The 24,416-nt window shown below is 36.1% G+C and overlaps 1 protein-coding gene across 1 annotated transcript; it reads left to right on the top strand.

The window, feature by feature from the left end:
- The first annotated feature begins 848 nt into the window (after window positions 1–848).
- taok3b (TAO kinase 3b) lies at window positions 849–9,930 on the top strand. Its single transcript, XM_079872868.1, has 8 exons — window positions 849–1,290; window positions 2,595–2,831; window positions 3,588–3,716; window positions 5,568–5,771; window positions 6,465–6,704; window positions 7,184–7,396; window positions 8,065–8,247; window positions 8,394–9,930. Exons 2-8 carry the CDS (start codon window positions 2,646–2,648, stop codon window positions 8,553–8,555), a joined length of 1,317 nt encoding a protein of 438 aa, XP_079728994.1. The 5' UTR covers window positions 849–1,290; window positions 2,595–2,645; the 3' UTR covers window positions 8,556–9,930.
- Window positions 9,931–24,416: the final 14,486 nt, after the last annotated feature.

Below are 24,416 nucleotides of genomic sequence, written 5' to 3'. Positions count from 1 at the left end.
TTTGAGTGTCAGACATGTCTGCATTTTATATGTGGGGCAAAAATATCAAAGACAATTTCTCTTAACCTCTAAACCACACAGGAAATGCTTTACTTGAGAGCTTAAGGAAATCCCCCAGTCTCTTTTATGTATTTCTCATAATTACCTATTGGGCTAAACTCACCTCAAAATGTTTTACGTAGAATTTGACACTGTTGCACCAGAGTAGCTGCAACACATACGCATAGCTCTCTTATAATTCAGTGAGGTGAATCTTGATATTGAGTAAGAACTCATAAACATGTATGACAAACAGTTGACATGTTAATGAATTAGGTGTTTAAAAGTACACGCAAATGGTTTAAGTTTTTTGTCGCTTGTTCTTATTGTGTGTTGATGCTGGAGGCATTTTGCTGTGACAATTTTCCTCAAATGCTGCAGGTCATTGTTTTTGGTTTAATTTCCTTATTTATTATTTTTTTATAGCCTATTATTATGATTAGTAATTTGGTCGACTGCGTGAAATAGCGGATCATACACTCAACAGGGGACATGTAGAATACTGAAATGAGAAATGACACTCATTGTTAGTGTATGTAATTTTAATCACATTTCTCAAAAGTCCTAGGCTATTGATTCTTTACGTACAACTTTTAATTAGCAACAAATCAAAAAAACAAACACAAATAATAAACAAACACTGACTGCACCTTTAAGTATGTAGAGTTAGAAACGATAAAAGTTTAAGACGCATGCACGCGCGCACAGTCTTTCCGCTGATTGCCCGTGGTAGGCATTGCGTAACCGTGCGTAACTCACTCTATCCCACCGGATCTGTATGCTTCCTCCTCCTCCTCCTCCTCCTCCTCCTCTTTCTTCTCAGGAAGTGCAGCCGCTAGTCTGAAGAGAGGCTACGGACTCCCGCTCTCGCCGTACAGAGCGACTCGCGCGCCATCCATCGCGATGCTGTGCCTTTTGCAGGCACCTGTGAACGACATACGCCAGTAACAGATGAAGGGTGAAGAGGATGCGCTGGAAGCAGCAGGCTGTTTGCGGGCAGCAGGGAGACGCAGCGGCATCATCCTCATCCTCAGCATCAGCAGCAGGGCGCTCGGTTAGCGCCCACCCCCACTCACTTCGTCTTTTCCTCCCCCCCTGCAGAAGCATGCTTGCGTGAGGGATGAGGCTGGAGACAGGGACATCAGGCCAGAGCTGCGGCCTTCTTCTTTTCACAAGAGCCGGGCTCGCCATCATCGCAGCAGCAGCAGCAGCATCCGCCAACGCTTTGCCATCATCACACCAGCATATTTGGTAGGCAGCCTATCTCTCTTCTTCTGCTCGCCGTTTTTGCATAAGAAATGCAGGCCTGCCATGGTCATCCACTCAACCCCACATCAGTAGCCATGGCAACCACATCCTGTTAATAAGCGCTTTTTCACCCCCCCCCCCCCCCCCCCCCCCATGTCTTTCTGTCTCCGGAGCGGAGGCTTATTTTCCGCTTCGTTTTTTTTTGTAGTAAAGATATTAATTTTGTTGTGATTTAGAGCTCTTAGAGCTCTCTCTCCCCCCCACCCCACATTTATATATAGATTCCTTTCCAGAATGCAAACTAAGTCAAAGGTTTTATATATACAGAGAGAGAGAGAGGTTAGTAGGCTACATGATCATTAAAATAACATATTGGCATTTTGATTCAGTTAGTGACACTATTATAATCATTATTGTACTCAGACACATTGTGTTCAACCCATCAATCTGATTAGCTCCAAAATCATATTTTTCTTCAATGTAAAATGATATAATGAACCTAAATACTTTTAGCTGACATGAGCTGTGTAACATGCATTTAATTATTTTATTTTATCTAATTATTTTTTGTATGCATGCCGTTTTTATGATCTCTAATCAAATTACAAACTACATGGTATATTTGTACTGTAAAAAAACCAGGGATGATTTAAAATGAACTAATCAATAATGTGAATTAGTAAAACACTAAACATTGAAATCAAAATATATTTACTTTTTCTTATGCATACATATTCATTTTATCCTAAAATCCTGATACTGATAAACACTATACTACATATTATGCATCAACTTTTCATGTATTCAGTAGCTCCTGTTGCCCAAAATTTATAAATGGACATTTCAGATTTTTAAAAGTTGAATGAGTGATACACTCTAATAACATTATGCTAGTGGTGAAAAAAATCGTTAAAGGAAAATTTAAAGGCTTAATATATCAAACAATTCATCATTATATACACAGTTGCTCTGATGGAGCAAATAAACACAGCATTAAACAAAATGATGCATGCACTCATTTTTATTGGTTATAATAATTTACATACATATGGTATATAAGGTTACATATTTTTTTCAATGTAGAAAATTCTGAATTAATCATAATATGGCAGAAATGACTAGAATGTCACTTACTTTACAGAACTGGTCATTATAATGAAGATACAAGTAATTGGTAACTTAAATGGTAACAATGAACATCTTTATCTTAAGATAATATCTTACCTCTTGTGGTTTAAAAGGTGCAAAGAGAAAATAATCTTGCTTGGCTTACGTGACCTTTGACCCCCAACACACTGTGTTTGCAGGTCAGTGAGCAGATCCAGGAGCATGAGCAGGAAGCTGTGCGGCGTGAGCAGATGTCAGGGTATAAGCGCATGCGGCGGCAGCACCAGAAGCAGCTGATCGCCCTGGAGAACAGGCTAAAGGCTGAGATGGATGAGCACAAGCTCCGGCTGCAGAAGGAAGTGGAGACCCAGGCCAACAACACTTACATTGAACTGGAGCGGCTGGCCAAGAAGCAAGCTGCACAACTGGACAAGGAGGTGCTTGCTCCTACTGTACTTTACACATAGTAGAGAGGGTTATGCAAAGTTTACAAGATGTCACATTTTTTCTGTAAGTTGCTACTGTGAACATGCAGTGGGGTCCAAAAGTTGAAGACCACAGTAAAAATTTGGAATGGAAAATCTCATTTGAACCTGGAAATGAACAGAAAGTTTTAGAATTTTGAAAAATGTAAAACAAATAAAGATTATGATGAAAAATGAATTGGAAATATTTACGTTTTTCAGTATTTTCAGTATTATCAAATAAGCACATTTGTGACATTGATCACTTGAACTCCTTTGTACAGGTGATCAGATGTTCTTGCTTCCATTGAAGCTCAAGAATCTCTTTGGATCATCTCAAATCAACAAACTTGTGGAGTTCAAGCAGCTCGAGGCTGCTGTGATTAAAACAAAAGGTGAACATACTATGCAGTTCAAATTATTTTTTATAATTTGTAATCAAAATAAACTGTAATAAATTATTATGCCAAAGGATTTTCACTAGTGGTCTCAGACTTTTGTATGCCGCTATATGTGGAGTACATGAATTATTTTAAATAGATTTTTAATGAAATGCATTTTTATTCAATATAGCAAATCTCCATGATGACAAAATATTGTCAGTTTACTAATGCACAGCTGACCACAGTAAGCTTTTTGTGATGCTTATCCTCCCTTGGCCCTACGTGATTAATTTGTAAATGAGTAATGTTGCAAAACCAGATGTTATTTCATTTTGTCTCTCAAAAGACGAAGGCCTCGGCAGCTGAGGAGAAGAGAATCCAGCAACAGATCTTGGTCCAGCAGAAGAAGGAACTGACCACCTTCTTGGACACACAGAAAAAGCAGTACAGACTATGCAGAGAAAGAATGAAAGAGGTGAGATCAGGACAGTCAATGAATTCACAGGACACAGGACAAACCCCAAACCCAACTTTTAATGGATGGGCCCCATTCATCTGAGCCCAATGAGTATACCATAGACCAGTGGTTCCCAAACTGGGGTACGTGAGGTGACAGAGGGGGCATGCGAACAAAATGCTGTGTATTTAATTCTACCATTTAATTTAATACTAAAATCTTTTTTACACAAGTAGCGTACATATGATAGGTTGCGTGCAGCAGAGTATGCTGCCTTAGCAAATCGTGCTACATTACTGCCATTTAGCACTTGCTAGCATGAAGAACAAATATAGACATTATGTAAGATACAAAAACATACCCTTGTGTAAGTTGTTGTTTTTAATTTTGATATTATATTATCTGAACAAGAATGCAATTTTACATGTATGTACAGTACATGTTTATATTATGTACATTTTAAAAACAGTATTGTTGTCAGTATTGTTTGCTCTATTTTGCAACGAAATAATAGGTCCAACAAAAAGCCACAGCAGAACTGCAGCACACAGCGGTGTTTCGTGAACAAATCTGCGGCTTTGATCCCATTCATAATTCATAATTACAGCCACTTGCTTTGTTACTGAATGAATGAATGACTCGATGGCTCACTCATTAAGATAGTGACTTACTGTCACCTACTGGCGGTTTTAGTTTAATATTTAAAAGTATCACTTCGTTTTTACCATCATTGCATATTTCTCTATTGAACATGTTTTTTATTTAAAACAGTATTTATTTTATAAAGGCATTTCTAAAGGTAATTTTTTATTTTTACTGGAAAATCAATTTAAGGGGGCAAATATTGCGCATTAATGATGTATTATTAACAAAGTTCATGAGGAACTCGTTCAAGTGATCTATCCAATCAGCACGAGAGGAGGCCTATATACAGTGCAAATTTATAACAAATATATAACAAACTTAGTAGACCACCTGCCATAAGAAAGAGAAAACAAATATTTTAGGAATCTGTCAAAAACTTGTTTAAAACTTAAAATGTTGTTGTCATTACTAGCAAATAACTAAATGAAACAACTAAATAGTTTTTATTCACACATAATAACCAAAAAACTATTTTGAATGGCGTCTTTTGGCTTGCATTCTTGCTGGCATTGTTTTTATGGACTTTTCCACAGTCTCTGTTGTTATTGACTTTATGTAATGACTGAAATAGTTTAGTTGTTCCCAAAGACTTGCTTTTAATGAAACTTTTATGCGACCTATCTTTGAATCCTCTAAATCCCAAATATGTTCATATAGGATTCAAGTCCGGACTTTGACTTGGCCAACTGGGACTAAAGAGCTTACACATACTGGTGGATTAACCATTACAGAAATAAAAAATGATTTTGGGTTTTAAAAAAAAAAAAAAACAATAGTTTTCATGCATCACTCCGTCACTCCTTACTATTGGCTGGTTCCTATCCCAGCCAGGGATACGGGGGGAGCATTCTGGGTTCGGGCCAAATTCGAGGTCGGGGACTTCCCCTCGGACAGCACGCCAAATAGTCTTTTTTCTGTCTGATTATTTGTAAGTGTGAACTCGTGAAATGGAAAAGGTGTGACTGCAGCCTAAGTGGAACAGAGAAGGCTGTTAAATGCCTCAGGGGGTACACCACTCTAAAAAGCTTGGGAACCACTGCCATAGACGATGTTAGTCCCTTTGTCACAGGGCCCTGAACAATGTCAGACTAATTGTTTCATATTACCTGTAATAGGTGTAAGCCAAGTATATAATTCCATTGTCCCTTATGCCCTTATATTCGATTACCATGATTTTGCAGTAAAATATTACAGTAAGATTTTTGTTTTTTCTGTATACATTAGGAAATGAATGAAGACTCTGATACACCAAAAGAGGAGAAACAGGAGCGCTTGTCACGGCATAAGGAAACAATGCAGCGCTCCCAGGCTGAGGAGGAGGCCCAGCTGTTGAACCAGCAAAGACTGGTTTATGAAAGGAGCTGCCGTGCTCTAAAAAGAAGAAGCCTTATCAAGAAGCATGAGTTTGAACAAGAGCAAATGCGGGAGGCAAGAAATAATATGAATCACCACAAAGAATGTCTCAAGCACATTCTTTTGTTCTTGTGAATTTTGAGGTTTCATTTAAACATTAAATTTAAAAACTAAAAAAGTTTAAGCTTGTTTAAGTTTTAGATTAATGTTTTAAAGTATCTTATGTTCACCTCACCAAGGTGGTATTTATTTGAAAATGACAGTTTTCTATTTTAATATATTTTAAAATGTAATTTATTCCTGTGAGGGCATTATTCCAGTCTTCAGTGTCAAATGATCCTTCACAAATCATTCTAATATGCTGATTTGGTGCTTAAGGAACATTTCTTATTAATAATGTTTAAAAGAATTGCGTTGCTCAATGTTTTTGTGGAAGCCATGATAATGTTTTTTCAGGATTCTTTGATAAATAGAACAGAAATCTTTTGTAACAATGTAAAAGTCTTTACTGTCACTTTTAAATGTATTTACAATCAATTTAATACATTTTTGCTGAATAAAAGTATTAATTTCTTTAAAAAAAAACTGACCACAAAGTTTTGAAAGGTAGCGTGCGTGTGTGTGTAGATTTTATAAAGTGATATTTAGTGTTGATCAGAGCATTTGTGCTATTTCAAATCAGAAACCTGTTACACGTTATCATTTTTTGTTGATGTCACACAAACTAATGAAATATTATTCATACATGACTTGCTCTTTGTGTTAAAGGAACTTAACAAGAAGAAGACACAAAAAGAAATGGAGCATGCGTTGATGATCAGGCAGGATGAGTCCACCCAAGAGCTGGAACAGCGGCATCTACATACCTTACAAAGGCTACGCTTTGAGCTGATGCGCCACCAGCATCAAACTGAGTTGGAGAACCAGGAGGAGTACAACAGTCGCCGGCAGAGGGAGCTACACAGAAAGCATGCACTGGAACGCCGACAGCAGCCCAGGAACCTTAAGGTAAACATTTTGTAATGGTGGGTAGAACCAACTTAAAATATGAAGTAAAATGAACATTACATAATATAAATATAAATATAAAAATAGAATAATGTAGCAGCTTTGGATGAACAAGTAACTAATTTAACATTAAAAGGATTTAAATGTATTTAAATATTAACGTTAAATGTTTTTCTCTCTTTGAAACAGTGAAAGTATACACAATAACACAGGATGAAAAACCTATTGTATTTAACCCTTGTATGATTATCTATGAGTTTATCATCTTTTTACTCTTTTAATTCCTTTTATAACTGTATCATCATTATATCTCTTTTAATTCCTTTTATAACTGTTTTAACTGTTTTAACTGCTTTCTGTGTACAGCACTTTGAATTACCATAGTGTATGAAATGTGCTATATAAATAAACTTGCCTTGCCTTGCCTTGCCTTAAATCATTATCAAAAATTATACCTAAATAATCTCATCTCATTATAGACATTGGAGATGCAGATCAAAAAGCAATTCCAAGATACATGTAAGGTGCAAAACAAGCAGTACAAAGCTCTGAGGAACCATCAGCTGGAAGTCTCCCCGAAGGGTGACCACAAAGCCATCCTGAAGTCACTGAAGGAGGAGCAGACCCGCAAGCTTGCACAGCTGGCAGAACAATATGAGCAAAGCATTAATGAGATGATGGCCTCTCAATCGGTAAAGTACACAAGCAGCAGAAGAAAATTACGTCAAACAACACAATTTGTCCTCAGAATGTGAAGTCAGTTTGTGGCCTAGGTTATAAACTTCACCTGATAAATGTATTGAAACATATACTGCCAAAAAAATGCATGATTTACTTGCTCGCAAATTTCACTAATAATTACAAAGAAACAGCATGTAACACACTGAATTAAATACAACATTTTGAAGTTGAAAGACTGAAATAGAATTTTTTTATTTACAACTTTGAAACAGTAGGCTACAGGACTTCACTGAGTGTGTCCAAAATGGGAATGCATTTTTTTCCCTTCACATTGCCTCTTTGGAATTAGAGAAAACCTGTTGAAACAGAAATGGAGTGTTTAATTGTTCTTAAACAAATGCTGTTTTCATATGCTGTCAAAATATGCTTTTTTAATATTCCCCTTATAGCTTCTGGCTAAAACCGTTTGAGAGGTTTCCCTCTAGTGGCTCTGCTAGGAACTGCTAAAATAAGATTTACAAATTGAATTTCCACAACCAAGCCAAAGTTTCTACTTACACCATTTGTCCAAATGATTGCTGTTTATATGCAATACTGCTTTTATTCAATATGGAATAGTATAGAATTTTAGATATATAGATTTATATTTATATATAATTGGAGCATATAATTCTCTCAGTTACGTTTAGATGAAGAGCAGGAGGCTGAATGTCAGGCTTTAAGGCAGCAGCTACACCAGGAGATGGAGCTCCTTGATGCCTACCAGAACAAAACCAAGGCACAGATGGAGGCCCAACATGAGCGTGAGTTGCAGAAGTTGGAACAGAAGGCGTCTTTGCGCCGGGCTCACTTGGAACAGAAGGTGAGCTGCTTTTTTATTTTTTATTTTTTATTAACCTCATAAGTAATTCATAGGATAGATTTGGCCATAACTGGTCAAACTGTGAACTGGTAGTAATAAAATGGAAGGAATCTTGTCTGAAATACTGCCCACACCTCTGTTCACAGATTGAAGAAGAGCTGGCCTCACTTCATAAGGAACGGACCGAAAAAATCAAGCATTTATTTGAGCGTCAGGAGCGAGAACTGGAGATGTTTGATTCAGAGAGTGCGCGGCTAGGATTCGGAAGCTTGGCCTCGTTTGACTTTCTCAAGGATGAGGCCAGATGATCCAACAGAGGTAAAAGGGACTGTTCAACACTGATGTCTTTGGACACATTGTGCCTGCACTGTCCCTGATTGTTGGATTTACCAAGATTATCCAAACAGTGACCATGCTGGATCAATATCTTATAACTCATATCGGCTGTGAGAACTTCACTGTATTTCTGAAAGGAGAAACTAAACAGCTACAAACTCAAAAGTGGTTTGCTGGTGCATCATTGAGCTCATAAACCAAGAAGAAATATCTAGACAAACTGACCTTTTCTCCATGCCATTGTCCCACTTTTGGTATTAAATTAGTAATTCAGGATATTTTAGTACAAGTAAGCACTTTGATATGTTGAGTACGATCCCATCATGTTAGGTGGAAATGAAGTGTGAAATGCCTTTGGTGTCATCAAAGGACATTGCGACTGTAGAATGTGTCCTGCGTCTTCACCGTGGCTATTAGCTGTTTTGTATGTATCACAGAGAATGTGACAACTGTTGATGAAAACTTTACGCAGAAGCAGATTTTGAAGCAGTGTCTGATTTTAAAATATGGTGAATACATTAAGAGCTTTTAATTAATTTCATATTGTGGAACCCACGCTTTATTTCTTTTTACTTAGAAAAAGAAGAAAGAAAAAAAAAAGAAAAAAAAATGTATCCATCGTTCAGTATCCTAAATTAATTGGCATTAGTTTTATCAGGATGTGGACTTATTACATTGAATCAGTTCTGTCAGAGTTACTGGTATTATTGCATGCACTTTAAAAGACAAATTCAGGTTGTGAAGTGGAGCATGAATCTGTCAGAGATTTTAGCCGTGTACAAATAAAAGTGGTCATACAGTTTTGTTTTCATGGCTATTGATACTGAACATAAGCTTTATCTTTGATATAAATACCCGCCAAATTGCCAAATGCCTTTAAGTTCTGTTGATGAATGTTTTTGTTTTCCTTATTTTGCACAATTTGTTGAATTGTGATTCATTCAATGTGGACTTATCACTGCTCTTGTACAGGGAAAATGTTGCAATTTGTGTTGTAAAAATTTTATATAAATATTTGTATATGATAACCTAAATAGGGTTTACATATGTATTGATCAATCATTGCCAACAAAGACCTATGGAACTCTTGTTCAGTGAAGGCAGAGGAATGCAAACTTATTTTTGTAAGTAAAATAGAAAGTAACTTATATTCTCATGCATCATGTGACAGCCTTCATGTCTGGTGGAGCTATAATGTGAACACCTCTGTGTAACAGAGTTCATGGCTTGCTGTCATTTAAGAAAGACACCACTCCAGCAACTAGTAGAAGGGGTTCAGTTGATTCTTAATTCACAAAAACATGTACTGTATAGGCAGATTTGTGGTGTGTAATAAAAGATTCTTTGGGCCTGACCAACTACTATCTTTTATAAACTCTGACCTTTCCCCTTATTATTCATGAGTGTCTCATAATGTTTTATCAGTGATCATTGAGATGCTTTCCTACTGTCTTTTAGGGCTTCTTCTCCAACAAAGCCATTGTTAAAACTGCCCTTGCACAAATGAAGTGATGTTTTAACAAATAAACACAATGAAGTTTTGATTGGGTAGTAGCATGCTATGAAGTTTTGACTGGCTAACAGCATGCTGGGAAATATTGATTTGTTTCTTATAAGTGATAAGAATTAATTTTAATAATTCATTCATTTATTTTGGTTGCTGATGTTAACACAGCAAAAGATATGCATTTCTGTGCATCTTTACGTGCGTACAGTTCGATATCTGACCTCATTATGCCCTTCAACATGTGTAAGTAGGATTTAAAAAAAAAACATTGTGTAAATCTCAATCTCAGTTCTTGTATGGCTTGCTCAGAAGATCACTTTAATAATAAAGATTGTACATAATAATAACAACAATAATGATAATAATAATAAATATAGCTGCAAGCAGCAATTATCGGGGCCAAGTGCAAGAAGACGATAAGACATGCCAACATGGCTGGGAGTGTCAGACCAACTGCAGCAAGGAGCAATTAAAGACATTTTAAGATGTTTTAAGGCAAAATAGCTAAATGATCATATATAACGTAACTAAAAATATGATTTAATGGATTATCACTTTCGACCAATAGGTGGCGCAATTGCGAAATGTATGTGGTGTGGTCAAAGTGAGGTTATAATGACACATACAAAGTTTAGTCTCAATATGTCAAGGCATTGCAGAGATAAAGCCTGAATAGTCATTTTGGCCTCAAATTTGCTGCTGCGGTATACAAAAATGGTTTTGTCTATTGACACGAAATCCAAAAATTTTAGTCGGCACGGTCTGGAGATGATATAATTCGATTTTGGTGAAAATCGGATAAACGGTCTAGGATAAGTTCGAAAAAGTAGGTTTTAAAAGAAAATAAAGATGGCGGACAGGAAGTTTGGCTGACTATGGCAATTGGTATCTATGTTTTCGGCATAACCCAAGGAATCTATTAAGACCAGTGCCATTATAATAGGCAAATTTTTTCAAAAGTTATTAGCATTTTTAGAAATTTTGTTATAACTTTTTTTTTACCACAAGGTGGCACTGCCCCGGAACTTTTTGAGTACCTTCAAGGCATGGTGCCGATGACTCATACCGAGTTTCGTAACGATAAGCTAATATGTTTATAAAGTATAGCATTTTATATCACGTCATATATCACATCTCATTTCGTTTTGGAGTTATAGACATTTTTATGTATAAACACATAAAAAATTACCCACACCTCACTTTGTTTGCATTTTCTTGTCACTTACTATTAATATTTGACATTTGGGCATTAGTACTTAGCCAACAACCTATGTTTCCAAACTTCCTACGGTGGGTTTCGTCTCGATCGGTCTAATGGTTTCGAAGATATTGGCAAATGTTTTAAGCGCTAAATCACAATGCTACACAAACCGTAAGGTGAAACCTAGCATATTTGGTAACGTTGGACTTGGCAAGGATTCAGGAACCTAAGGAGATGAGTAGGTGGCGCTGAGCCAAAACGCACCATGTTGCCTCAGGTCATGGTTGTGATGACATACCAAGTTTGGTTTAAATTTATTATATATATATTTTATATATTTTAATTTTCGTGACAATCGGAGCAACGGCCTAGGAGGAGTTTGAAAAAGTATGTTTTTCAGAAAATTCAAAATGGCGGACAAATTTTCATGACGTAAAATGACGTCAAAGGTGCAATCATCTTGAGGAAAGGAATCAGGGGAAAAAATATTTTTTAGCATAAGTTATTAGCATAAACATGAGTGCAAATTTGGACAGTTGGTGGCGCTAGAGGGATTGATTTGGAGACTCCAAATTTGCTATGTTGACAGATCAGACTGTCCTCTATCAGTGTGCCAAGTTTCATAAGTCTCCTGCAAGCGGGTCTATGGGCTGCCATAGACTTCCAGAGCAGAATAATATTAATAATAATAATAGGAACGGGAACGGATACAATAGGTGCCTACGCATCTTCGGTGCTTGGCCCTAATAAAGCAGACAGCAAATTCATTCAATATAAAACAATTCATTCGCACATTCACACAATATAAAACAATACATTCTAATTTGCAGTCCCTCAATTGACCACAAGATGGTGACATTCCTTACAGAAACACCGACAAGGAGATCAGAACGCTCTACTTGGTAACATTCTACTAAGAAATATTCAAACCTTTTTCAAAGAAAATATTACTGAAACGTATTATTAGCAAATACATGTAATTAGAGGTGTATTGTATATTTCCTTTTCACTACTCAAATCCAAATCAATATCTTGATGTTACCTTGGCTTGAACATTTGGGACAACTCCATCTGGAGAAAGTCTGTTTTCCCACTGTTTAGCTCAAGGAGAGCTAGGCATAACTCAGAAGTTTAGCGGTCTGGAAGTTTTTACACATCAATTAGGTACGATGGGTTAAAATGGGAGGGAGGGGTGTTATATTCTTATTACAGGATTAAAGGTATTACAATTCCGTGTAGTAATGTTTCCAATGAGACAAACAACCTTATTTGGATCGAGAATGTTGCTATTTAAGCTCCCGTTACGCCCCTTGGCAGAAGACTACTCTATCTTCCCATTAGAAATGGTTGCTAGCGAGTAACATTCGCCATCGAGTTACACCTGTTGACCACACGAGGGATCACGCTAAGATTTCTAAATAAAGAAAGGTTGTATTTGATTCTCTTTTACAGTTCCAGCCAAAAGTTCTGATACACTGCATGTTTGTAATAATCTGACCCTTTGATCTAAAGATTTATACTTAAGTGCTTGAAATTTAGACTTATTACAAATATAAAATTAATTTAATAAATAATTAAATAATTAAATAATTAATTGGACAAGAGTGAAGAAAAAGCACCCATAAAGGACCCATTACTTAAAAGAATCTAGTTTTGTGATTTTAATCCACTGCATAATAGCCATAGGCTACTTCAATTTTTTTGTCTTCACTATTATTCTAAAATGCCATCTAAATGTATCAGTCAACAGGATGACATGGTCTTTGTTTCCCCTTTGGGTCTACCTTAAACTTTCTTTAACATTTTCATGTTAAAGTGAACAAATAAAAATTGCATTCAAAATTCAGAATAGGCTAATAATCTAAAATAGCCTATAGACAGTTGTTCGGAATTCATACACCCTTGTTATTTAAAAAATTAAATGACCCATGAGTCATAAAAAGTAGGCCTAAATAATTTAAACTGCAGCAGTTTAGAAACTATGAAAAGAAGAGTAATCTTTAAACGGATTAATTCAATACACACAAAAAAAGCTACCATTAAATTAAACTATACGTTACCTTTAGTTTGGTTATCAAGAAAGTGAATTTGTGAAGGCCTCAGACCTAATTTGTCATTACAAGTCTTGCTATTAATAATTTATTTGAAATAAATATACAAAGCTCAAGACTGCAGTTAACTAAATTATGCCAGGTAATTAGTTGGTGCTGATGCTGATCTAAGCTTGCAGCTGTTTGTTCGAACTCCCGTTATGGTCTATGTTAGCAGTTGGCATGTTCAGAAATAAATGTAGCTTTGACAGCGGAAACCAGATAGAGGAATGTGGGTGTCCGGTTTAGATGCTTTTCACGTGTCAGGACAGGAGTCTTTTGAATGGGGTCACTGCAGCCAAGTATCATAATTCAGGACCTTGTATGGAACACGACCAATATAAGCAAACGGATGTCTTGATGACTGTTTTTCCTTCATACATGATAAACAAAGTAATCAAACATTTATGGTTTAAAGAAAATGTAGATTGAAAAGATTGTTCTATCTATTGCAACCTTATGCAGCTGAGTTATTCAGTTTGTGGATAATTTAAAATATTAACTTTGATTTAAAAAGTTAGAAATTATAACAAAGCAAAATTATTTATATGTATCAACTCTAAGGCCCGTTCACACCAAGGACGATAACTATAAAGATAACGATAAAGATATAATTCTAAAAATCGTTCTCCATATTAAAGAATAACAGAGTTCACACCACAACTATAACGATAAAGATATGAGGAACGATATCGTTGGGATCACTTTCAGAACGATTTTTTTTCAGCTGTCAAACGATAAAACACTGACAGTCAATCAGAATCCATTCTAATTTAAAGGTCTCGCGCATTTAAAATGGGGCGCGCGCGCGCGTGCTTAGAATAAAAAGACCGTTATCGTTCGTTGGTGTGGACGCATATATAGTTATCTTTGTCGTTATCTTTATAGTTATCGTGCTTGGTGTGAACGGTCCTTTTAGGGCCTTTAATGAGGGCAGATCAATGAGTTTTGACATTTCACGTGTTAAAACATTGAATGCACTTTTCTTTAATTTGTAAAATGTATTTTTTAGAACTCAAAACACAATAAATGCTGTGTGTAAATCATGTTCTGCTTTATCTGTTTATTTCTGAGCTAAACACTATATCCCCTGAAGGTATTTAGGGCTGTGAGTGATGAGAAGCTTGATAGTTGTTGGCTGTTTGTGGCTATCAATTATTGCTGTAGAGAAGCCTTTATGAGCTGCTGAACTCAGACTATTTACACAATGAGAGCTATTCCAAAACAGTTTAAAACACAGCAGGTGTGAAGTTGTCAACCTCTCATCTTAATGTGTTTTAAATCTTAAAGAGTTTTTGAAGCCAAGCTGCCTTACTGCATTCTTCTCTAATGTTTTGGCACGTTACTGACAGTACTTTCATACAGTTCATTCACTCTGAGGGCATTGCAATGTAGGCCTGAATATACTTTATACACAACTATGTACTGGTCATTCCCACTACAGTCCCTAGCAAACATCTTGCCACTACCATACATTGAGAATGTCTCACATATTTCTCCAATTTTTGTCTCATGAGATAAAGAAAAAAAGTGACTATATTTTAATTTATTTTCAGGCAGGTTTGTAACCATTACTGACATTGACAACATTCAGAATAGCTTTTAATTTTTAAACGTATGTTTTCCCTTATATTTTTCTATAGGATTATTTACCATAATTGAACAAGGATTGACCCCACCCTCTGAATTCCTTTTGAGCCACTTACATCACACATGCAACACGTCCTGTAGGAGAAATGACCAAGAGAGCAAGTATATATATATATAGTACATGTTTCTGTAGACTGTTTGGCTCGGACAAGACTGAGCTGCAGGGCACAACAGGGCAGTCGTCACGGTTGGCATTTGGCAACATTTGCAGGAACGTGCAAATAGGATGCCAAGCAAGTTTTGAAACATTAAGGAAATGGCTCTGAATGCGGTAAAGACCTTAAAGCATAGCAGATTTAATTTCTTCAATAACATCCGACTTTTGCATGGAATGACAAATGTAATTTATTACTCAAAGCCAATTAGTATTGAATGTATGATGGAAAAAAATATTACAAAATAATATTTTTTTTGACTACTAATTGGCAGTATGAACATTTATCTAACTGTACTAATATATATATATATATATATATATATATATATATATATATATATATATATATATATATATATTAGTACAGTTAGATAAATGATAAATGTTGAAAAAACTATATATATATATATATATATATATATATATTAGTACAGTTAGATAAATGTATATAAATGTAAATAAATATACATTTATTGAATACAAACATCATTATTGCCCATGCAGGAAAAAATATACCATTTATGATTAATGCCTTTAAGTGGTGTATGGGGAATGTTGACACAGCAAACTTTTTTTTAATGTTTTTTATTTATGAAAGGTTTTTAGCAATATTTAAGCATGCAAGTCTATTGTGGAAATACATTTAGTAAAAGCTCAAAAATGGAAAAAGTAACATAACTAGAATTTCAGGAATATCTTCAAGGAAAATGTCAGTGGTGCATGCTCATGCAAACTTGTTCTGGGTGCTTGGAATAGTGTTACTATCCAGTTGATAATGTGTCTTCAGTGGTTGTTAGCATATTGCTGTGCTGTTTCTAGAGTTGCTGGGTGATTGGTTTGTGATTAAGTACTGGCCCAAGTCAAATGAGCCCAGCCCAAAGTCTCTATGAGATTCATTAGATCTGGCTCGGGCCCCTCCTTCATTGCAAGTTTATGGGGTATATTGTACTGTTTTATTTATTTTGAAAAGTTTTAAATATGAGCTGTTGTTTTGGAATTCAAAAATTGCAGTTATTGATTTGTATAAAATTACAACATGTACAGTACAACAGAAACAAATGAGAAAAGTTTGTCTGTGTGTTTGTGTGTGAGTATGAGAAATCAATGTGACATGTAAGAACAAATTTTATGTTAAACTTTTCAGGTCAGTGATATAGTTAAGCATTGTCTTAAGTTGCCTGGCCTTTAGGCAAGTTTACTCAATGAATGGTACAAAAAAAAAATTGAATAAAGAGATGTTTAAATGTGGCAAAAAGGTGTTTGAAACCAACATAGATAACATTGCTAGACAAAAAGCTTTTATGCAGAAGGGCTTGTCCTCTGTCCCATGACTCTGCTCAAATTATGGGAGTAACTTCTGTTAAACTGTAAACAATCAGCAAAAGGTTTGCTCTGTGAATGCAATAATATCCATTTTCAAAAACTGGGTACAATGAGATGATATTATTCTACTGACCCTTCAACCATCGAACATTAAAAATAATTTAAAAATATTTCACTGTATTGTGTAACATATGTTGCCTTAATCCAAAATGTTCATTACCTGGAATATTAAGTGATAATTTTGACAGTTAATAAATATTGTGTTTCCTGCTTTAGAAGCATTCCAGTAATCACTTCTCATAAAAATCAATATTATTTTTTGTATTATTATTATTATATTATCAATACAATTACATTTGAATGCATCTGTGAAAACAAACCTGGAAGGAGATGTGAGGATTTGTGGAGAAAAACAATTCTTAGTGCATTTCAGTGAATTATTCATGGTTATTTAATAAATCGAGGGAGCAGACCATGCGCAGTATATGTTGTCTTTATTCATACTGTTACAGTGGAATACAAAATAAAAAAAAATAAAAGAGCTCTTGCCATAGATATTCTTGTTACATGTCATCCTCAACTGACAGATAAAGATTATTTGTAGCACAACCTTATGATTTGAAATTATTTGTTTCAGTGTTTTTGAGTGGAACTTCTCCAAACCATAAGTGCTCCCATAATCTAACAAGTAGTAGGCTTATTAGGAAAAAGGTGCATAGCTTTTGTGACAAATAACCTCTGCTATAGGAATACACACACATGCATTCACTACATTTACATTTACATTTTACATTTAGTCATTTAGCAGACGCTTTTATCCAAAGCGACTTACAAATTAGGACTAAATTAACCGAGCCATCGTGAAGAGGCAAAAACAATGCAAGAAGTGCTCAAAATACAAAGGACAGGCATTGCTCAGAATAGCATAAGCCAGACAAGGGAGGATTAAGGGAAAAGGAAAGGATTTTTTTTTGTTGTTGTTTTTTTTTTAAGAGGGTAAGTGCTCCACTAGTAGCCACTTAGTATGTTCATTCTTAAGAAAAATGGTTTTAAACAGTACCCGATTAGGGTCCCTTGGCTTGTAACAATAGCAGAACTATTTTTGCAACTATTTTTTCCCCCATAAAGAATTATGTTTTGAACTGTGCTATAAAGGACATTAATGGTATATGGTGTAATAAGCAATACATTGTTATAAGCAATAAGCCCCAAGAAGCCATGGTTTACAATGAATTTAGAACAGCTAAGGGTCGTTGTTAAATCAACTAAAACACTCTGTTCTAAATTCACTGTAAATCACAGCTTCACTGTTCTTATTGCCTTTATAAAACTGTTATTTTGCATACCTGGCAAGGTTTCATAAAATAAACACGCAGACACAAAAATGTAAAACTATTGATAAACAAAATATTCTTCCACCATGCAGTGTAGTTCTTCAGAAGTGGAATGGTTGCCAAACAACGGACAGACGCTGCAGCACAACACAAGACAGTGGTGCAGTAATACTGATGTAATGAGGCCACAGGTATGTTTGTTGATTAATTTACAACGGCTTTGAACATGGCTCAACCAATTATATTAATCAAGGACTGGAGCTATCCATTTTGCAAAGAACCTTTTGAATAATACTTTATCATTTATTGATATTATTATTATTATTATTTATTGATAATGTTTTGATATCTTCAAAATCCTCAATAATGTCTTTACATCCTTCATTATGTGTGTATTTTGGTATAATTGAGTGCAGATGATAAGGTTGTTGGTCATCTCTCTGGGTAGAAATACACCTGTTTTTTTTAGTCTTTGCATCTCTTCCATTGTTTAAGTAAGAGCAGTTATTGTTATGATTGCCAGAAGAAGCAATTGTAAAATGACAGTATGTGAACCCTTCATGCTGAAATATCCCAAACAGTTGCCTCAATGTTGAAAGCGCAAAATTCTCTGGAATGGAATGCTGTAGTAGATCTGCATTTTTTTTTTTTTTCTATAATAGCCAAACCCATTATTTATAAGAGGATGTCCATATATTTCTGGTCAAGTGTACATTTTCCAGGCATGCATGCAAAACATTTTTGATGTCTTCTTTTTGTGAAGTTTTGCTGCTACAACATTGGAATTTTCCCACCCACAGAAATGAATAAAGATAAAATCTATTCACTTACACTTCCAATGAAAGTGTGCTTTAATGATTTTCATTATTTGTAACTTCACCATTATAACACAAGTATAACGTTCAAGCTGTATTTATATACTGTACCTGGTAGACAGACAGAAAGTCCACTGGAGAGTTCCTAGTCACTGCAGTACCCAGTCAGATCAAGAATGTCTGTTTTAACCAGTCTGAGGATTCTGTTGCATTTTATTGAAATGTTCACATAAATACACAACATAATAAACGGATTACAAATTATCATTGTGTCATTCCATCCAAATCATAACTAAACTTTTAATTTAGGCAAGCTAATTACTTTCCCTGATCATGTTCACAGTGTGTATATCTATTGGTTGTATAAGCTGAAGTTTTTTCATCAATGTACATAAAATCCTAAACCATTCTTTTGCCTTATAAAACAATGAATTAAAACAATAAATAAGAAAATGAAACACCAACATGAGTATCTTCCTGTATGTCTAAAGAAACAAAAGTGTTTTCCAAGCACATGTTTTTGCTAGAGTGGTAGATGAACTAAAAACACTTTACCATTTACCCTGGCCTCAAGTAATATCAGGTCATTTTTACCATCATGCAAGTCCATCATCATGCAAGGCCAATGTCCCCTTAATAGTCCTACTGATTACATTTCTTTCACATTGTTGATTTAGCTATTAAAAGACCCCTTGAATATATACATGACCCTTGATATTGTAATTACGAACAATAACTTAGAATTGATATTAAAATACTTTTTTTGTGTGGGTCCCATTATATTGTTAGTTGTATTAAGGTCATTGCACAATGAGTCAGAAATTTTCGCACATAAAAAATAAATACGACCTCACGTTGTGTCAATCACATTTGCACACTGCCTCCGAAACTTTCATCCGTCATAAAAAAATTCGGATCAGGTTCAATTTTCTGCGTTTTTCGCATCCGTAGCAAGCATTTTGAATGGTGTTTTGACAATTCAGAGCCACCGAATCACAAATACTCAGTGTGCAAGGACCTTTAGCCTTGCAGTTCAGTGCAAACTCACTAAGGGTATGTGTGCAGAGTTATTTACACCATGCCTATTCCATGTCACATTCAAAAATCCTGTAAAAAAACGGTAAAAGTCTGGCAGCAGAGTTTCCAGATGGATTCCAAAGTGACTTATACCAATTAAGAGAACAATAGCAACAACAAGTGCAGTGACAAGTCCCAGTTAGTCTAGCACAGTAGCCTACACATAGCAAGTTGTTTTAAGTTTTTTTTTTTTTTTATTAAAACAAAGATTTAGTATCATTGGATCAAGTGTTTACGAAGTGTTTATGATTTTGTGTCTCTTTGGGATGATGGCACCACAAGGCACCATCCACTTGCAGAAAACAAGCTTCTGGAGGACACATAGATCTGAAGTAGTGAGTATAGGTATAGGGCTACCTTTAAAGACCACTTTTGCTGCAGCATCTGGATCAGTTGCAGAGGTTTGACTGATGCTGGAAGGCCTGCCAAGAGAGCATTACAATAGTCTAGTCTGGATAGAACAAGAGCTTAGACAAGGAGTTGTGTCAGCAGCCATATCACCCTGTAGCCCAAGACTGGTCGCCCACTGAAGCTAAGCAGGGCTGAGCCTGGTTAGTACCTGGATGGGAGACCTCCTGAGAAAAACCAGGTTGCTGTTGGAAGAGGTGTTAGTGAGGCCAGCAGGGGGTGCTCTCCCTGTGGTCTGTGTGGGTCCTAATGCCCCAGTGTAGTGACGGGGACACTATACTGCCAAAAAAGAGCACCGTCCTTCGGATGAGACGTTAAACCGAGGTCCTGACTCTCTGTGGTCATTAAAAATCCCAGAATGTCCTTCGAAAAAGAGTAGGGGTGTAACCCCGGCATCCTGGCCAAATTTGCCCCTTGGCCTCTGTCCATCATGGCCTCCTAATCATCCCCATATACTGATTGGCTTCATCACTGTCTCCTCTCCACCAGTAAGCTGGTGTGTGGTGGGCGTTCTGGCGCAATATGGCTGCCGTCGCATCATCCAAGTGGATGCTGCACATTGGTGGTGGTTGAGGAGATTCCCCCATCTATGTAAAGCGCTTTGAGGTCTCAGAAAAAGCGCTATATAAATGTAACAAATTATTATTATTATTATTAGCTCCGATAGGAGGGGCCGGATCTTTCTGATGTTGTATAAGGCAAATCAGCAGGATCACACAGCAAGGATGGTTTGGCTGAAACCATAAGCAGTTCTGTCTTGGCAAGGTTGAGTTGAAGGTGAAGGTCATTGCAGCAAGAATTTTTCATCAGGTAGGCTGAGATGCGAGCAGCTACCGTCAGATCATCTGGCTGGAATGAAAGGTAGAGATGTGTCATTAGGATAGTAGTGATAGAAAAAGCCATGTTTCTAAATGACAGAGCCTAGTTAAAAAAACTAAAACAAAAACAATAGATGGGTGGAATCTAACACAATCATGGTCTTACTGTAGCAAAACCAAACTTTGTGCAGCCACAGTGGCCTCACAAGGATCAAATGAATATGGGAAAATATACATTATAAACGGATTAACTTTTTTGCCACTTTTAGTGCAATCATATGTAATCAGAAGACTCGGCCATTACGAATTTTTTAAGTTACTTCTTCCCATACCTTGTTTGCCATGATCACCTGCTTTCCACATGACCTGAAATCACACACAAAAAAAAAAAAAAAAAAAAAAAAAAAAAAAAAACATTTTTTTTTAAACTCAGTATTACATTTACACAGATCTGGAAGCTGAGCAGGAAAGGCTAACAGTTATGTTTTGAGCTGCCATGTGATTTTAGCTATACATTTATAGAAAGTAAATGTATATGATTTACTGTGACTTAGCTGCATCAGTTACACCTAGGTCATCAGTGTCCGTCTATATGGATCAATGCAATTTTCATAACCAATGATCAAAAGTATCCTATTATAAAGGGTGCCTATGATGACCCCCAGGCCATCCAAAATGTAGATAAGTTAATTTCTTCATCAGAACACAAGCATTCTATACATTTTTATTTGATAAGCCTAATATATGCACCTATATGCATTATATAGCTACGTGTTGGCAAGCAGATGTGGCCAGAATATGCAATTCATCATGCTGTGTTCTAGTCTTCATGTTCTAGGCTATCCTTATCAACAAATACAGTAGTTTACTGAATCCGATTTCTTAAAGCTCCAATATGTCATTTTTTTCACCGCTAGGGGTCGCTAACCTCTTACAATAACAAAGGCGTAGGTTGATGACGCATAAGCGGAATTATGGAACTTGTCGTCATTGGATGGATCTAATAATGTTTATGGATGAGTGAATACATTGATGTTTTTTAACATGACTGTGGTATGAAGCAGATTGCGATTGTTAATGAGAGACATATATCAGCACCACACGCGAGTCCCGTGGATATAAAGAAATAGTAGTGGTGGGCAGATCGAGGCTTCGAGAACACTGAAACAGTTGAAGCAAATGTGCCGTATTGTGCCGAGGCTTGGTGACCCCTAGTGGTCAGAACAGTGTAAATGCAACAGAAACCCGTGCCAAACATGCATAAAAACACCATTTCCAAATCTATTCCAAATCTATTTTTTTACTGAAAGCAAAATCTTTCAAATGCAATTATCTAATCATCTAATAAGATTATCAAGTGTATATTGTGACGTGCCTTTAGGCCCGTACTACTATAGCGGGTTGTGCTATAGGGGACTTTGAGGTAATCATAATGTGAAACACCTGCAGAGAATTATAAAAGGTGATGGTTCTTTTATCAATTAATTATTTTATCAATTGTCAGGGTTTAACAATCAAAATAGTTTTTTTTCCTATGAATGGCTCAGCAAAACAGGCCAATAAGACTATTAACTACCATTATTCATTTTAATTATACTAATGTCTAATTAAAACATCTACAAATGTATAAAACGTCTACAAATGACACTTGTTCATTGGTTCTCAGTGACTCCTCGTGATTTATGGGTTGACAGAGATCATCAAGTGTTTCGAAACAGTTATGACGTAACAAAGCCTCGTTTACTGAAATCACGTGACTCTGGCAGTTTGAAACACGCTCCGAACCATTGGTTAAGAACAAAAGATTTGTAAAGGCTTCAAAGATTTTTGTTTTGAAATTGCCATCACTAGGACATTTCACCTGTCTAATAAAGTACATGCAAGAGCGTCGTCTTTGTGAAGTCGAAGTTAGTCTCTGCATCTCGAAAACGCCATGCCAATATTGATCCTCGTTTTATTTCTCCTTTTGTCCCAAAGTCTGCTTGCCATGATCCATAATGTTGGAATGAAACAACAACAGCGTGAGCTTGCCGCTAGACGTTATGCAGTTGTCCACGTCTGTCGCCATAGTTACTATTGCAGTACAAGCGGAAACCAGGGATAACGTGGATATTACGTCATTGACAGGCGACAAGTGACCAGGGACAGCCATTATTTAAAATTGGAATTTCTCTGAAATTAAAAATCTTGGGAACTTTTGGGATATTGTGAGTACACAACTGCAGGAAATAAATCACACTGTGCAAGTGATTTTTGGATATTTTATCACAAAAATCTTACATATTGTACCTTTATCGGTCTTGATAGAGTTAGCCACGTTGACCCTTATGAAAATTAACCATGGTTTAACTACAAAGAAAAAAACTAAACAAAAACATGGAAGGCCTGTTTGTAGTAAAACTGTGGTTATTAAAATGGTAATAAATCCGCCAAAAACGTGATTACTACAATTTTACTATAATAAAACCAAGGATATTTTTTAAGAGAAGAGTTTTCAGCTTCCAGACAGTGTTTCAAAATGTCCTGCAATTTTAGAGATTGATTTACTGAGGGATACTATGTATTAACGAAGATTCTATACACATTTGAACGGACTTTGATATGAATAACAAGTCTACTAAAGCTTGTTTTTATGGAGGACAAAACCTGTTCAGAAATTAAAAATGAATAAATAAATGAAAAAATAAATAAATAGATAAATTAATAAATAGATCAATAAATGTGATAAATACAGATATGAATCTTAAGATGTGGAAAAGCATATTGAGGAGGCTGAAATTACAGCTTGGTTAACTGAAAGGTCAGGCTAAGGGGAATGACTCTGAGTATACTTGCATGAGGTAAGCTTTCCAGCAGGATCAGGGGAAGGTATCTGTTGGTATAGAGTGTTATGAGTGTTATTTTTTTTATGTAAAAGAAATAAATAAAAGAAAAAATCTTGCATCACAATAAGTGTATTGTGATTGTCAAAACATGATCAGTTCACGTGCCGCTAGGGATCTGTCACGTCACATTTACAAGCGGTAATACCAAAACGGTATTTATTGTTTGAATTCCGTAATAAAATTGACAGAATCTGAGAGCTGAGATAGAGACAGATTTAAAAAAAAAATGTATATCATAAGTAACCTGCTCTGTCTAGTCTGTCGGTCTCAGTGTCCTCTTTGCTTCGCGATTTTTCTGTGCATGAGAAAATGAATGTGTGGCGTGAGAGCGTGTGAAAAGTGTCAATTGCGTGAGTCTCACTGTGAATGCGTGAGAGTTGGCAGCTCTGGATCTGCTACGCTGCTGCTGCTGCTGCTGCAGAGCAAGTACCGAGACTTGCTACTGCGAACACCTTCACAGATGTTTATGTGAGCATGTAAGACATGCTTCTGCTGCTGCACACGTAAAATACACGAATTAACCCTGTAGCAGATTTATACAGGCCAAGCTGGGGAGGGGGGAGGGTTC

The sequence above is a fragment of the Squalius cephalus genome (assembly GCF_949319135.1).
Source record: "Squalius cephalus genome assembly, chromosome: 5".
Taxonomy (NCBI): domain Eukaryota; kingdom Metazoa; phylum Chordata; class Actinopteri; order Cypriniformes; family Leuciscidae; genus Squalius; species Squalius cephalus.
Note: the sequence above shows the minus strand (reverse complement) of the source record. Positions and strands in the feature narration are given on the sequence as shown.

What these genes read in the sequence shown, in the direction of transcription:
- taok3b (XM_079872868.1), top strand. Translation starts at nt 2,646, where the DNA reads ATGTCAGGGTATAAGCGCATGCGGCGGCAGCACCAGAAGCAGCTGATC. An exon ending in CTGCACAACTGGACAAGGAG is followed by an intron (nt 2,832 to 3,587) that starts GTGCTTGCTCCT and finishes GTCTCTCAAAAG; the next exon opens with ACGAAGGCCTCGGCAGCTGA. An exon ending in GGGCTCACTTGGAACAGAAG is followed by an intron (nt 8,248 to 8,393) that starts GTGAGCTGCTTT and finishes CTCTGTTCACAG; the next exon opens with ATTGAAGAAGAGCTGGCCTC.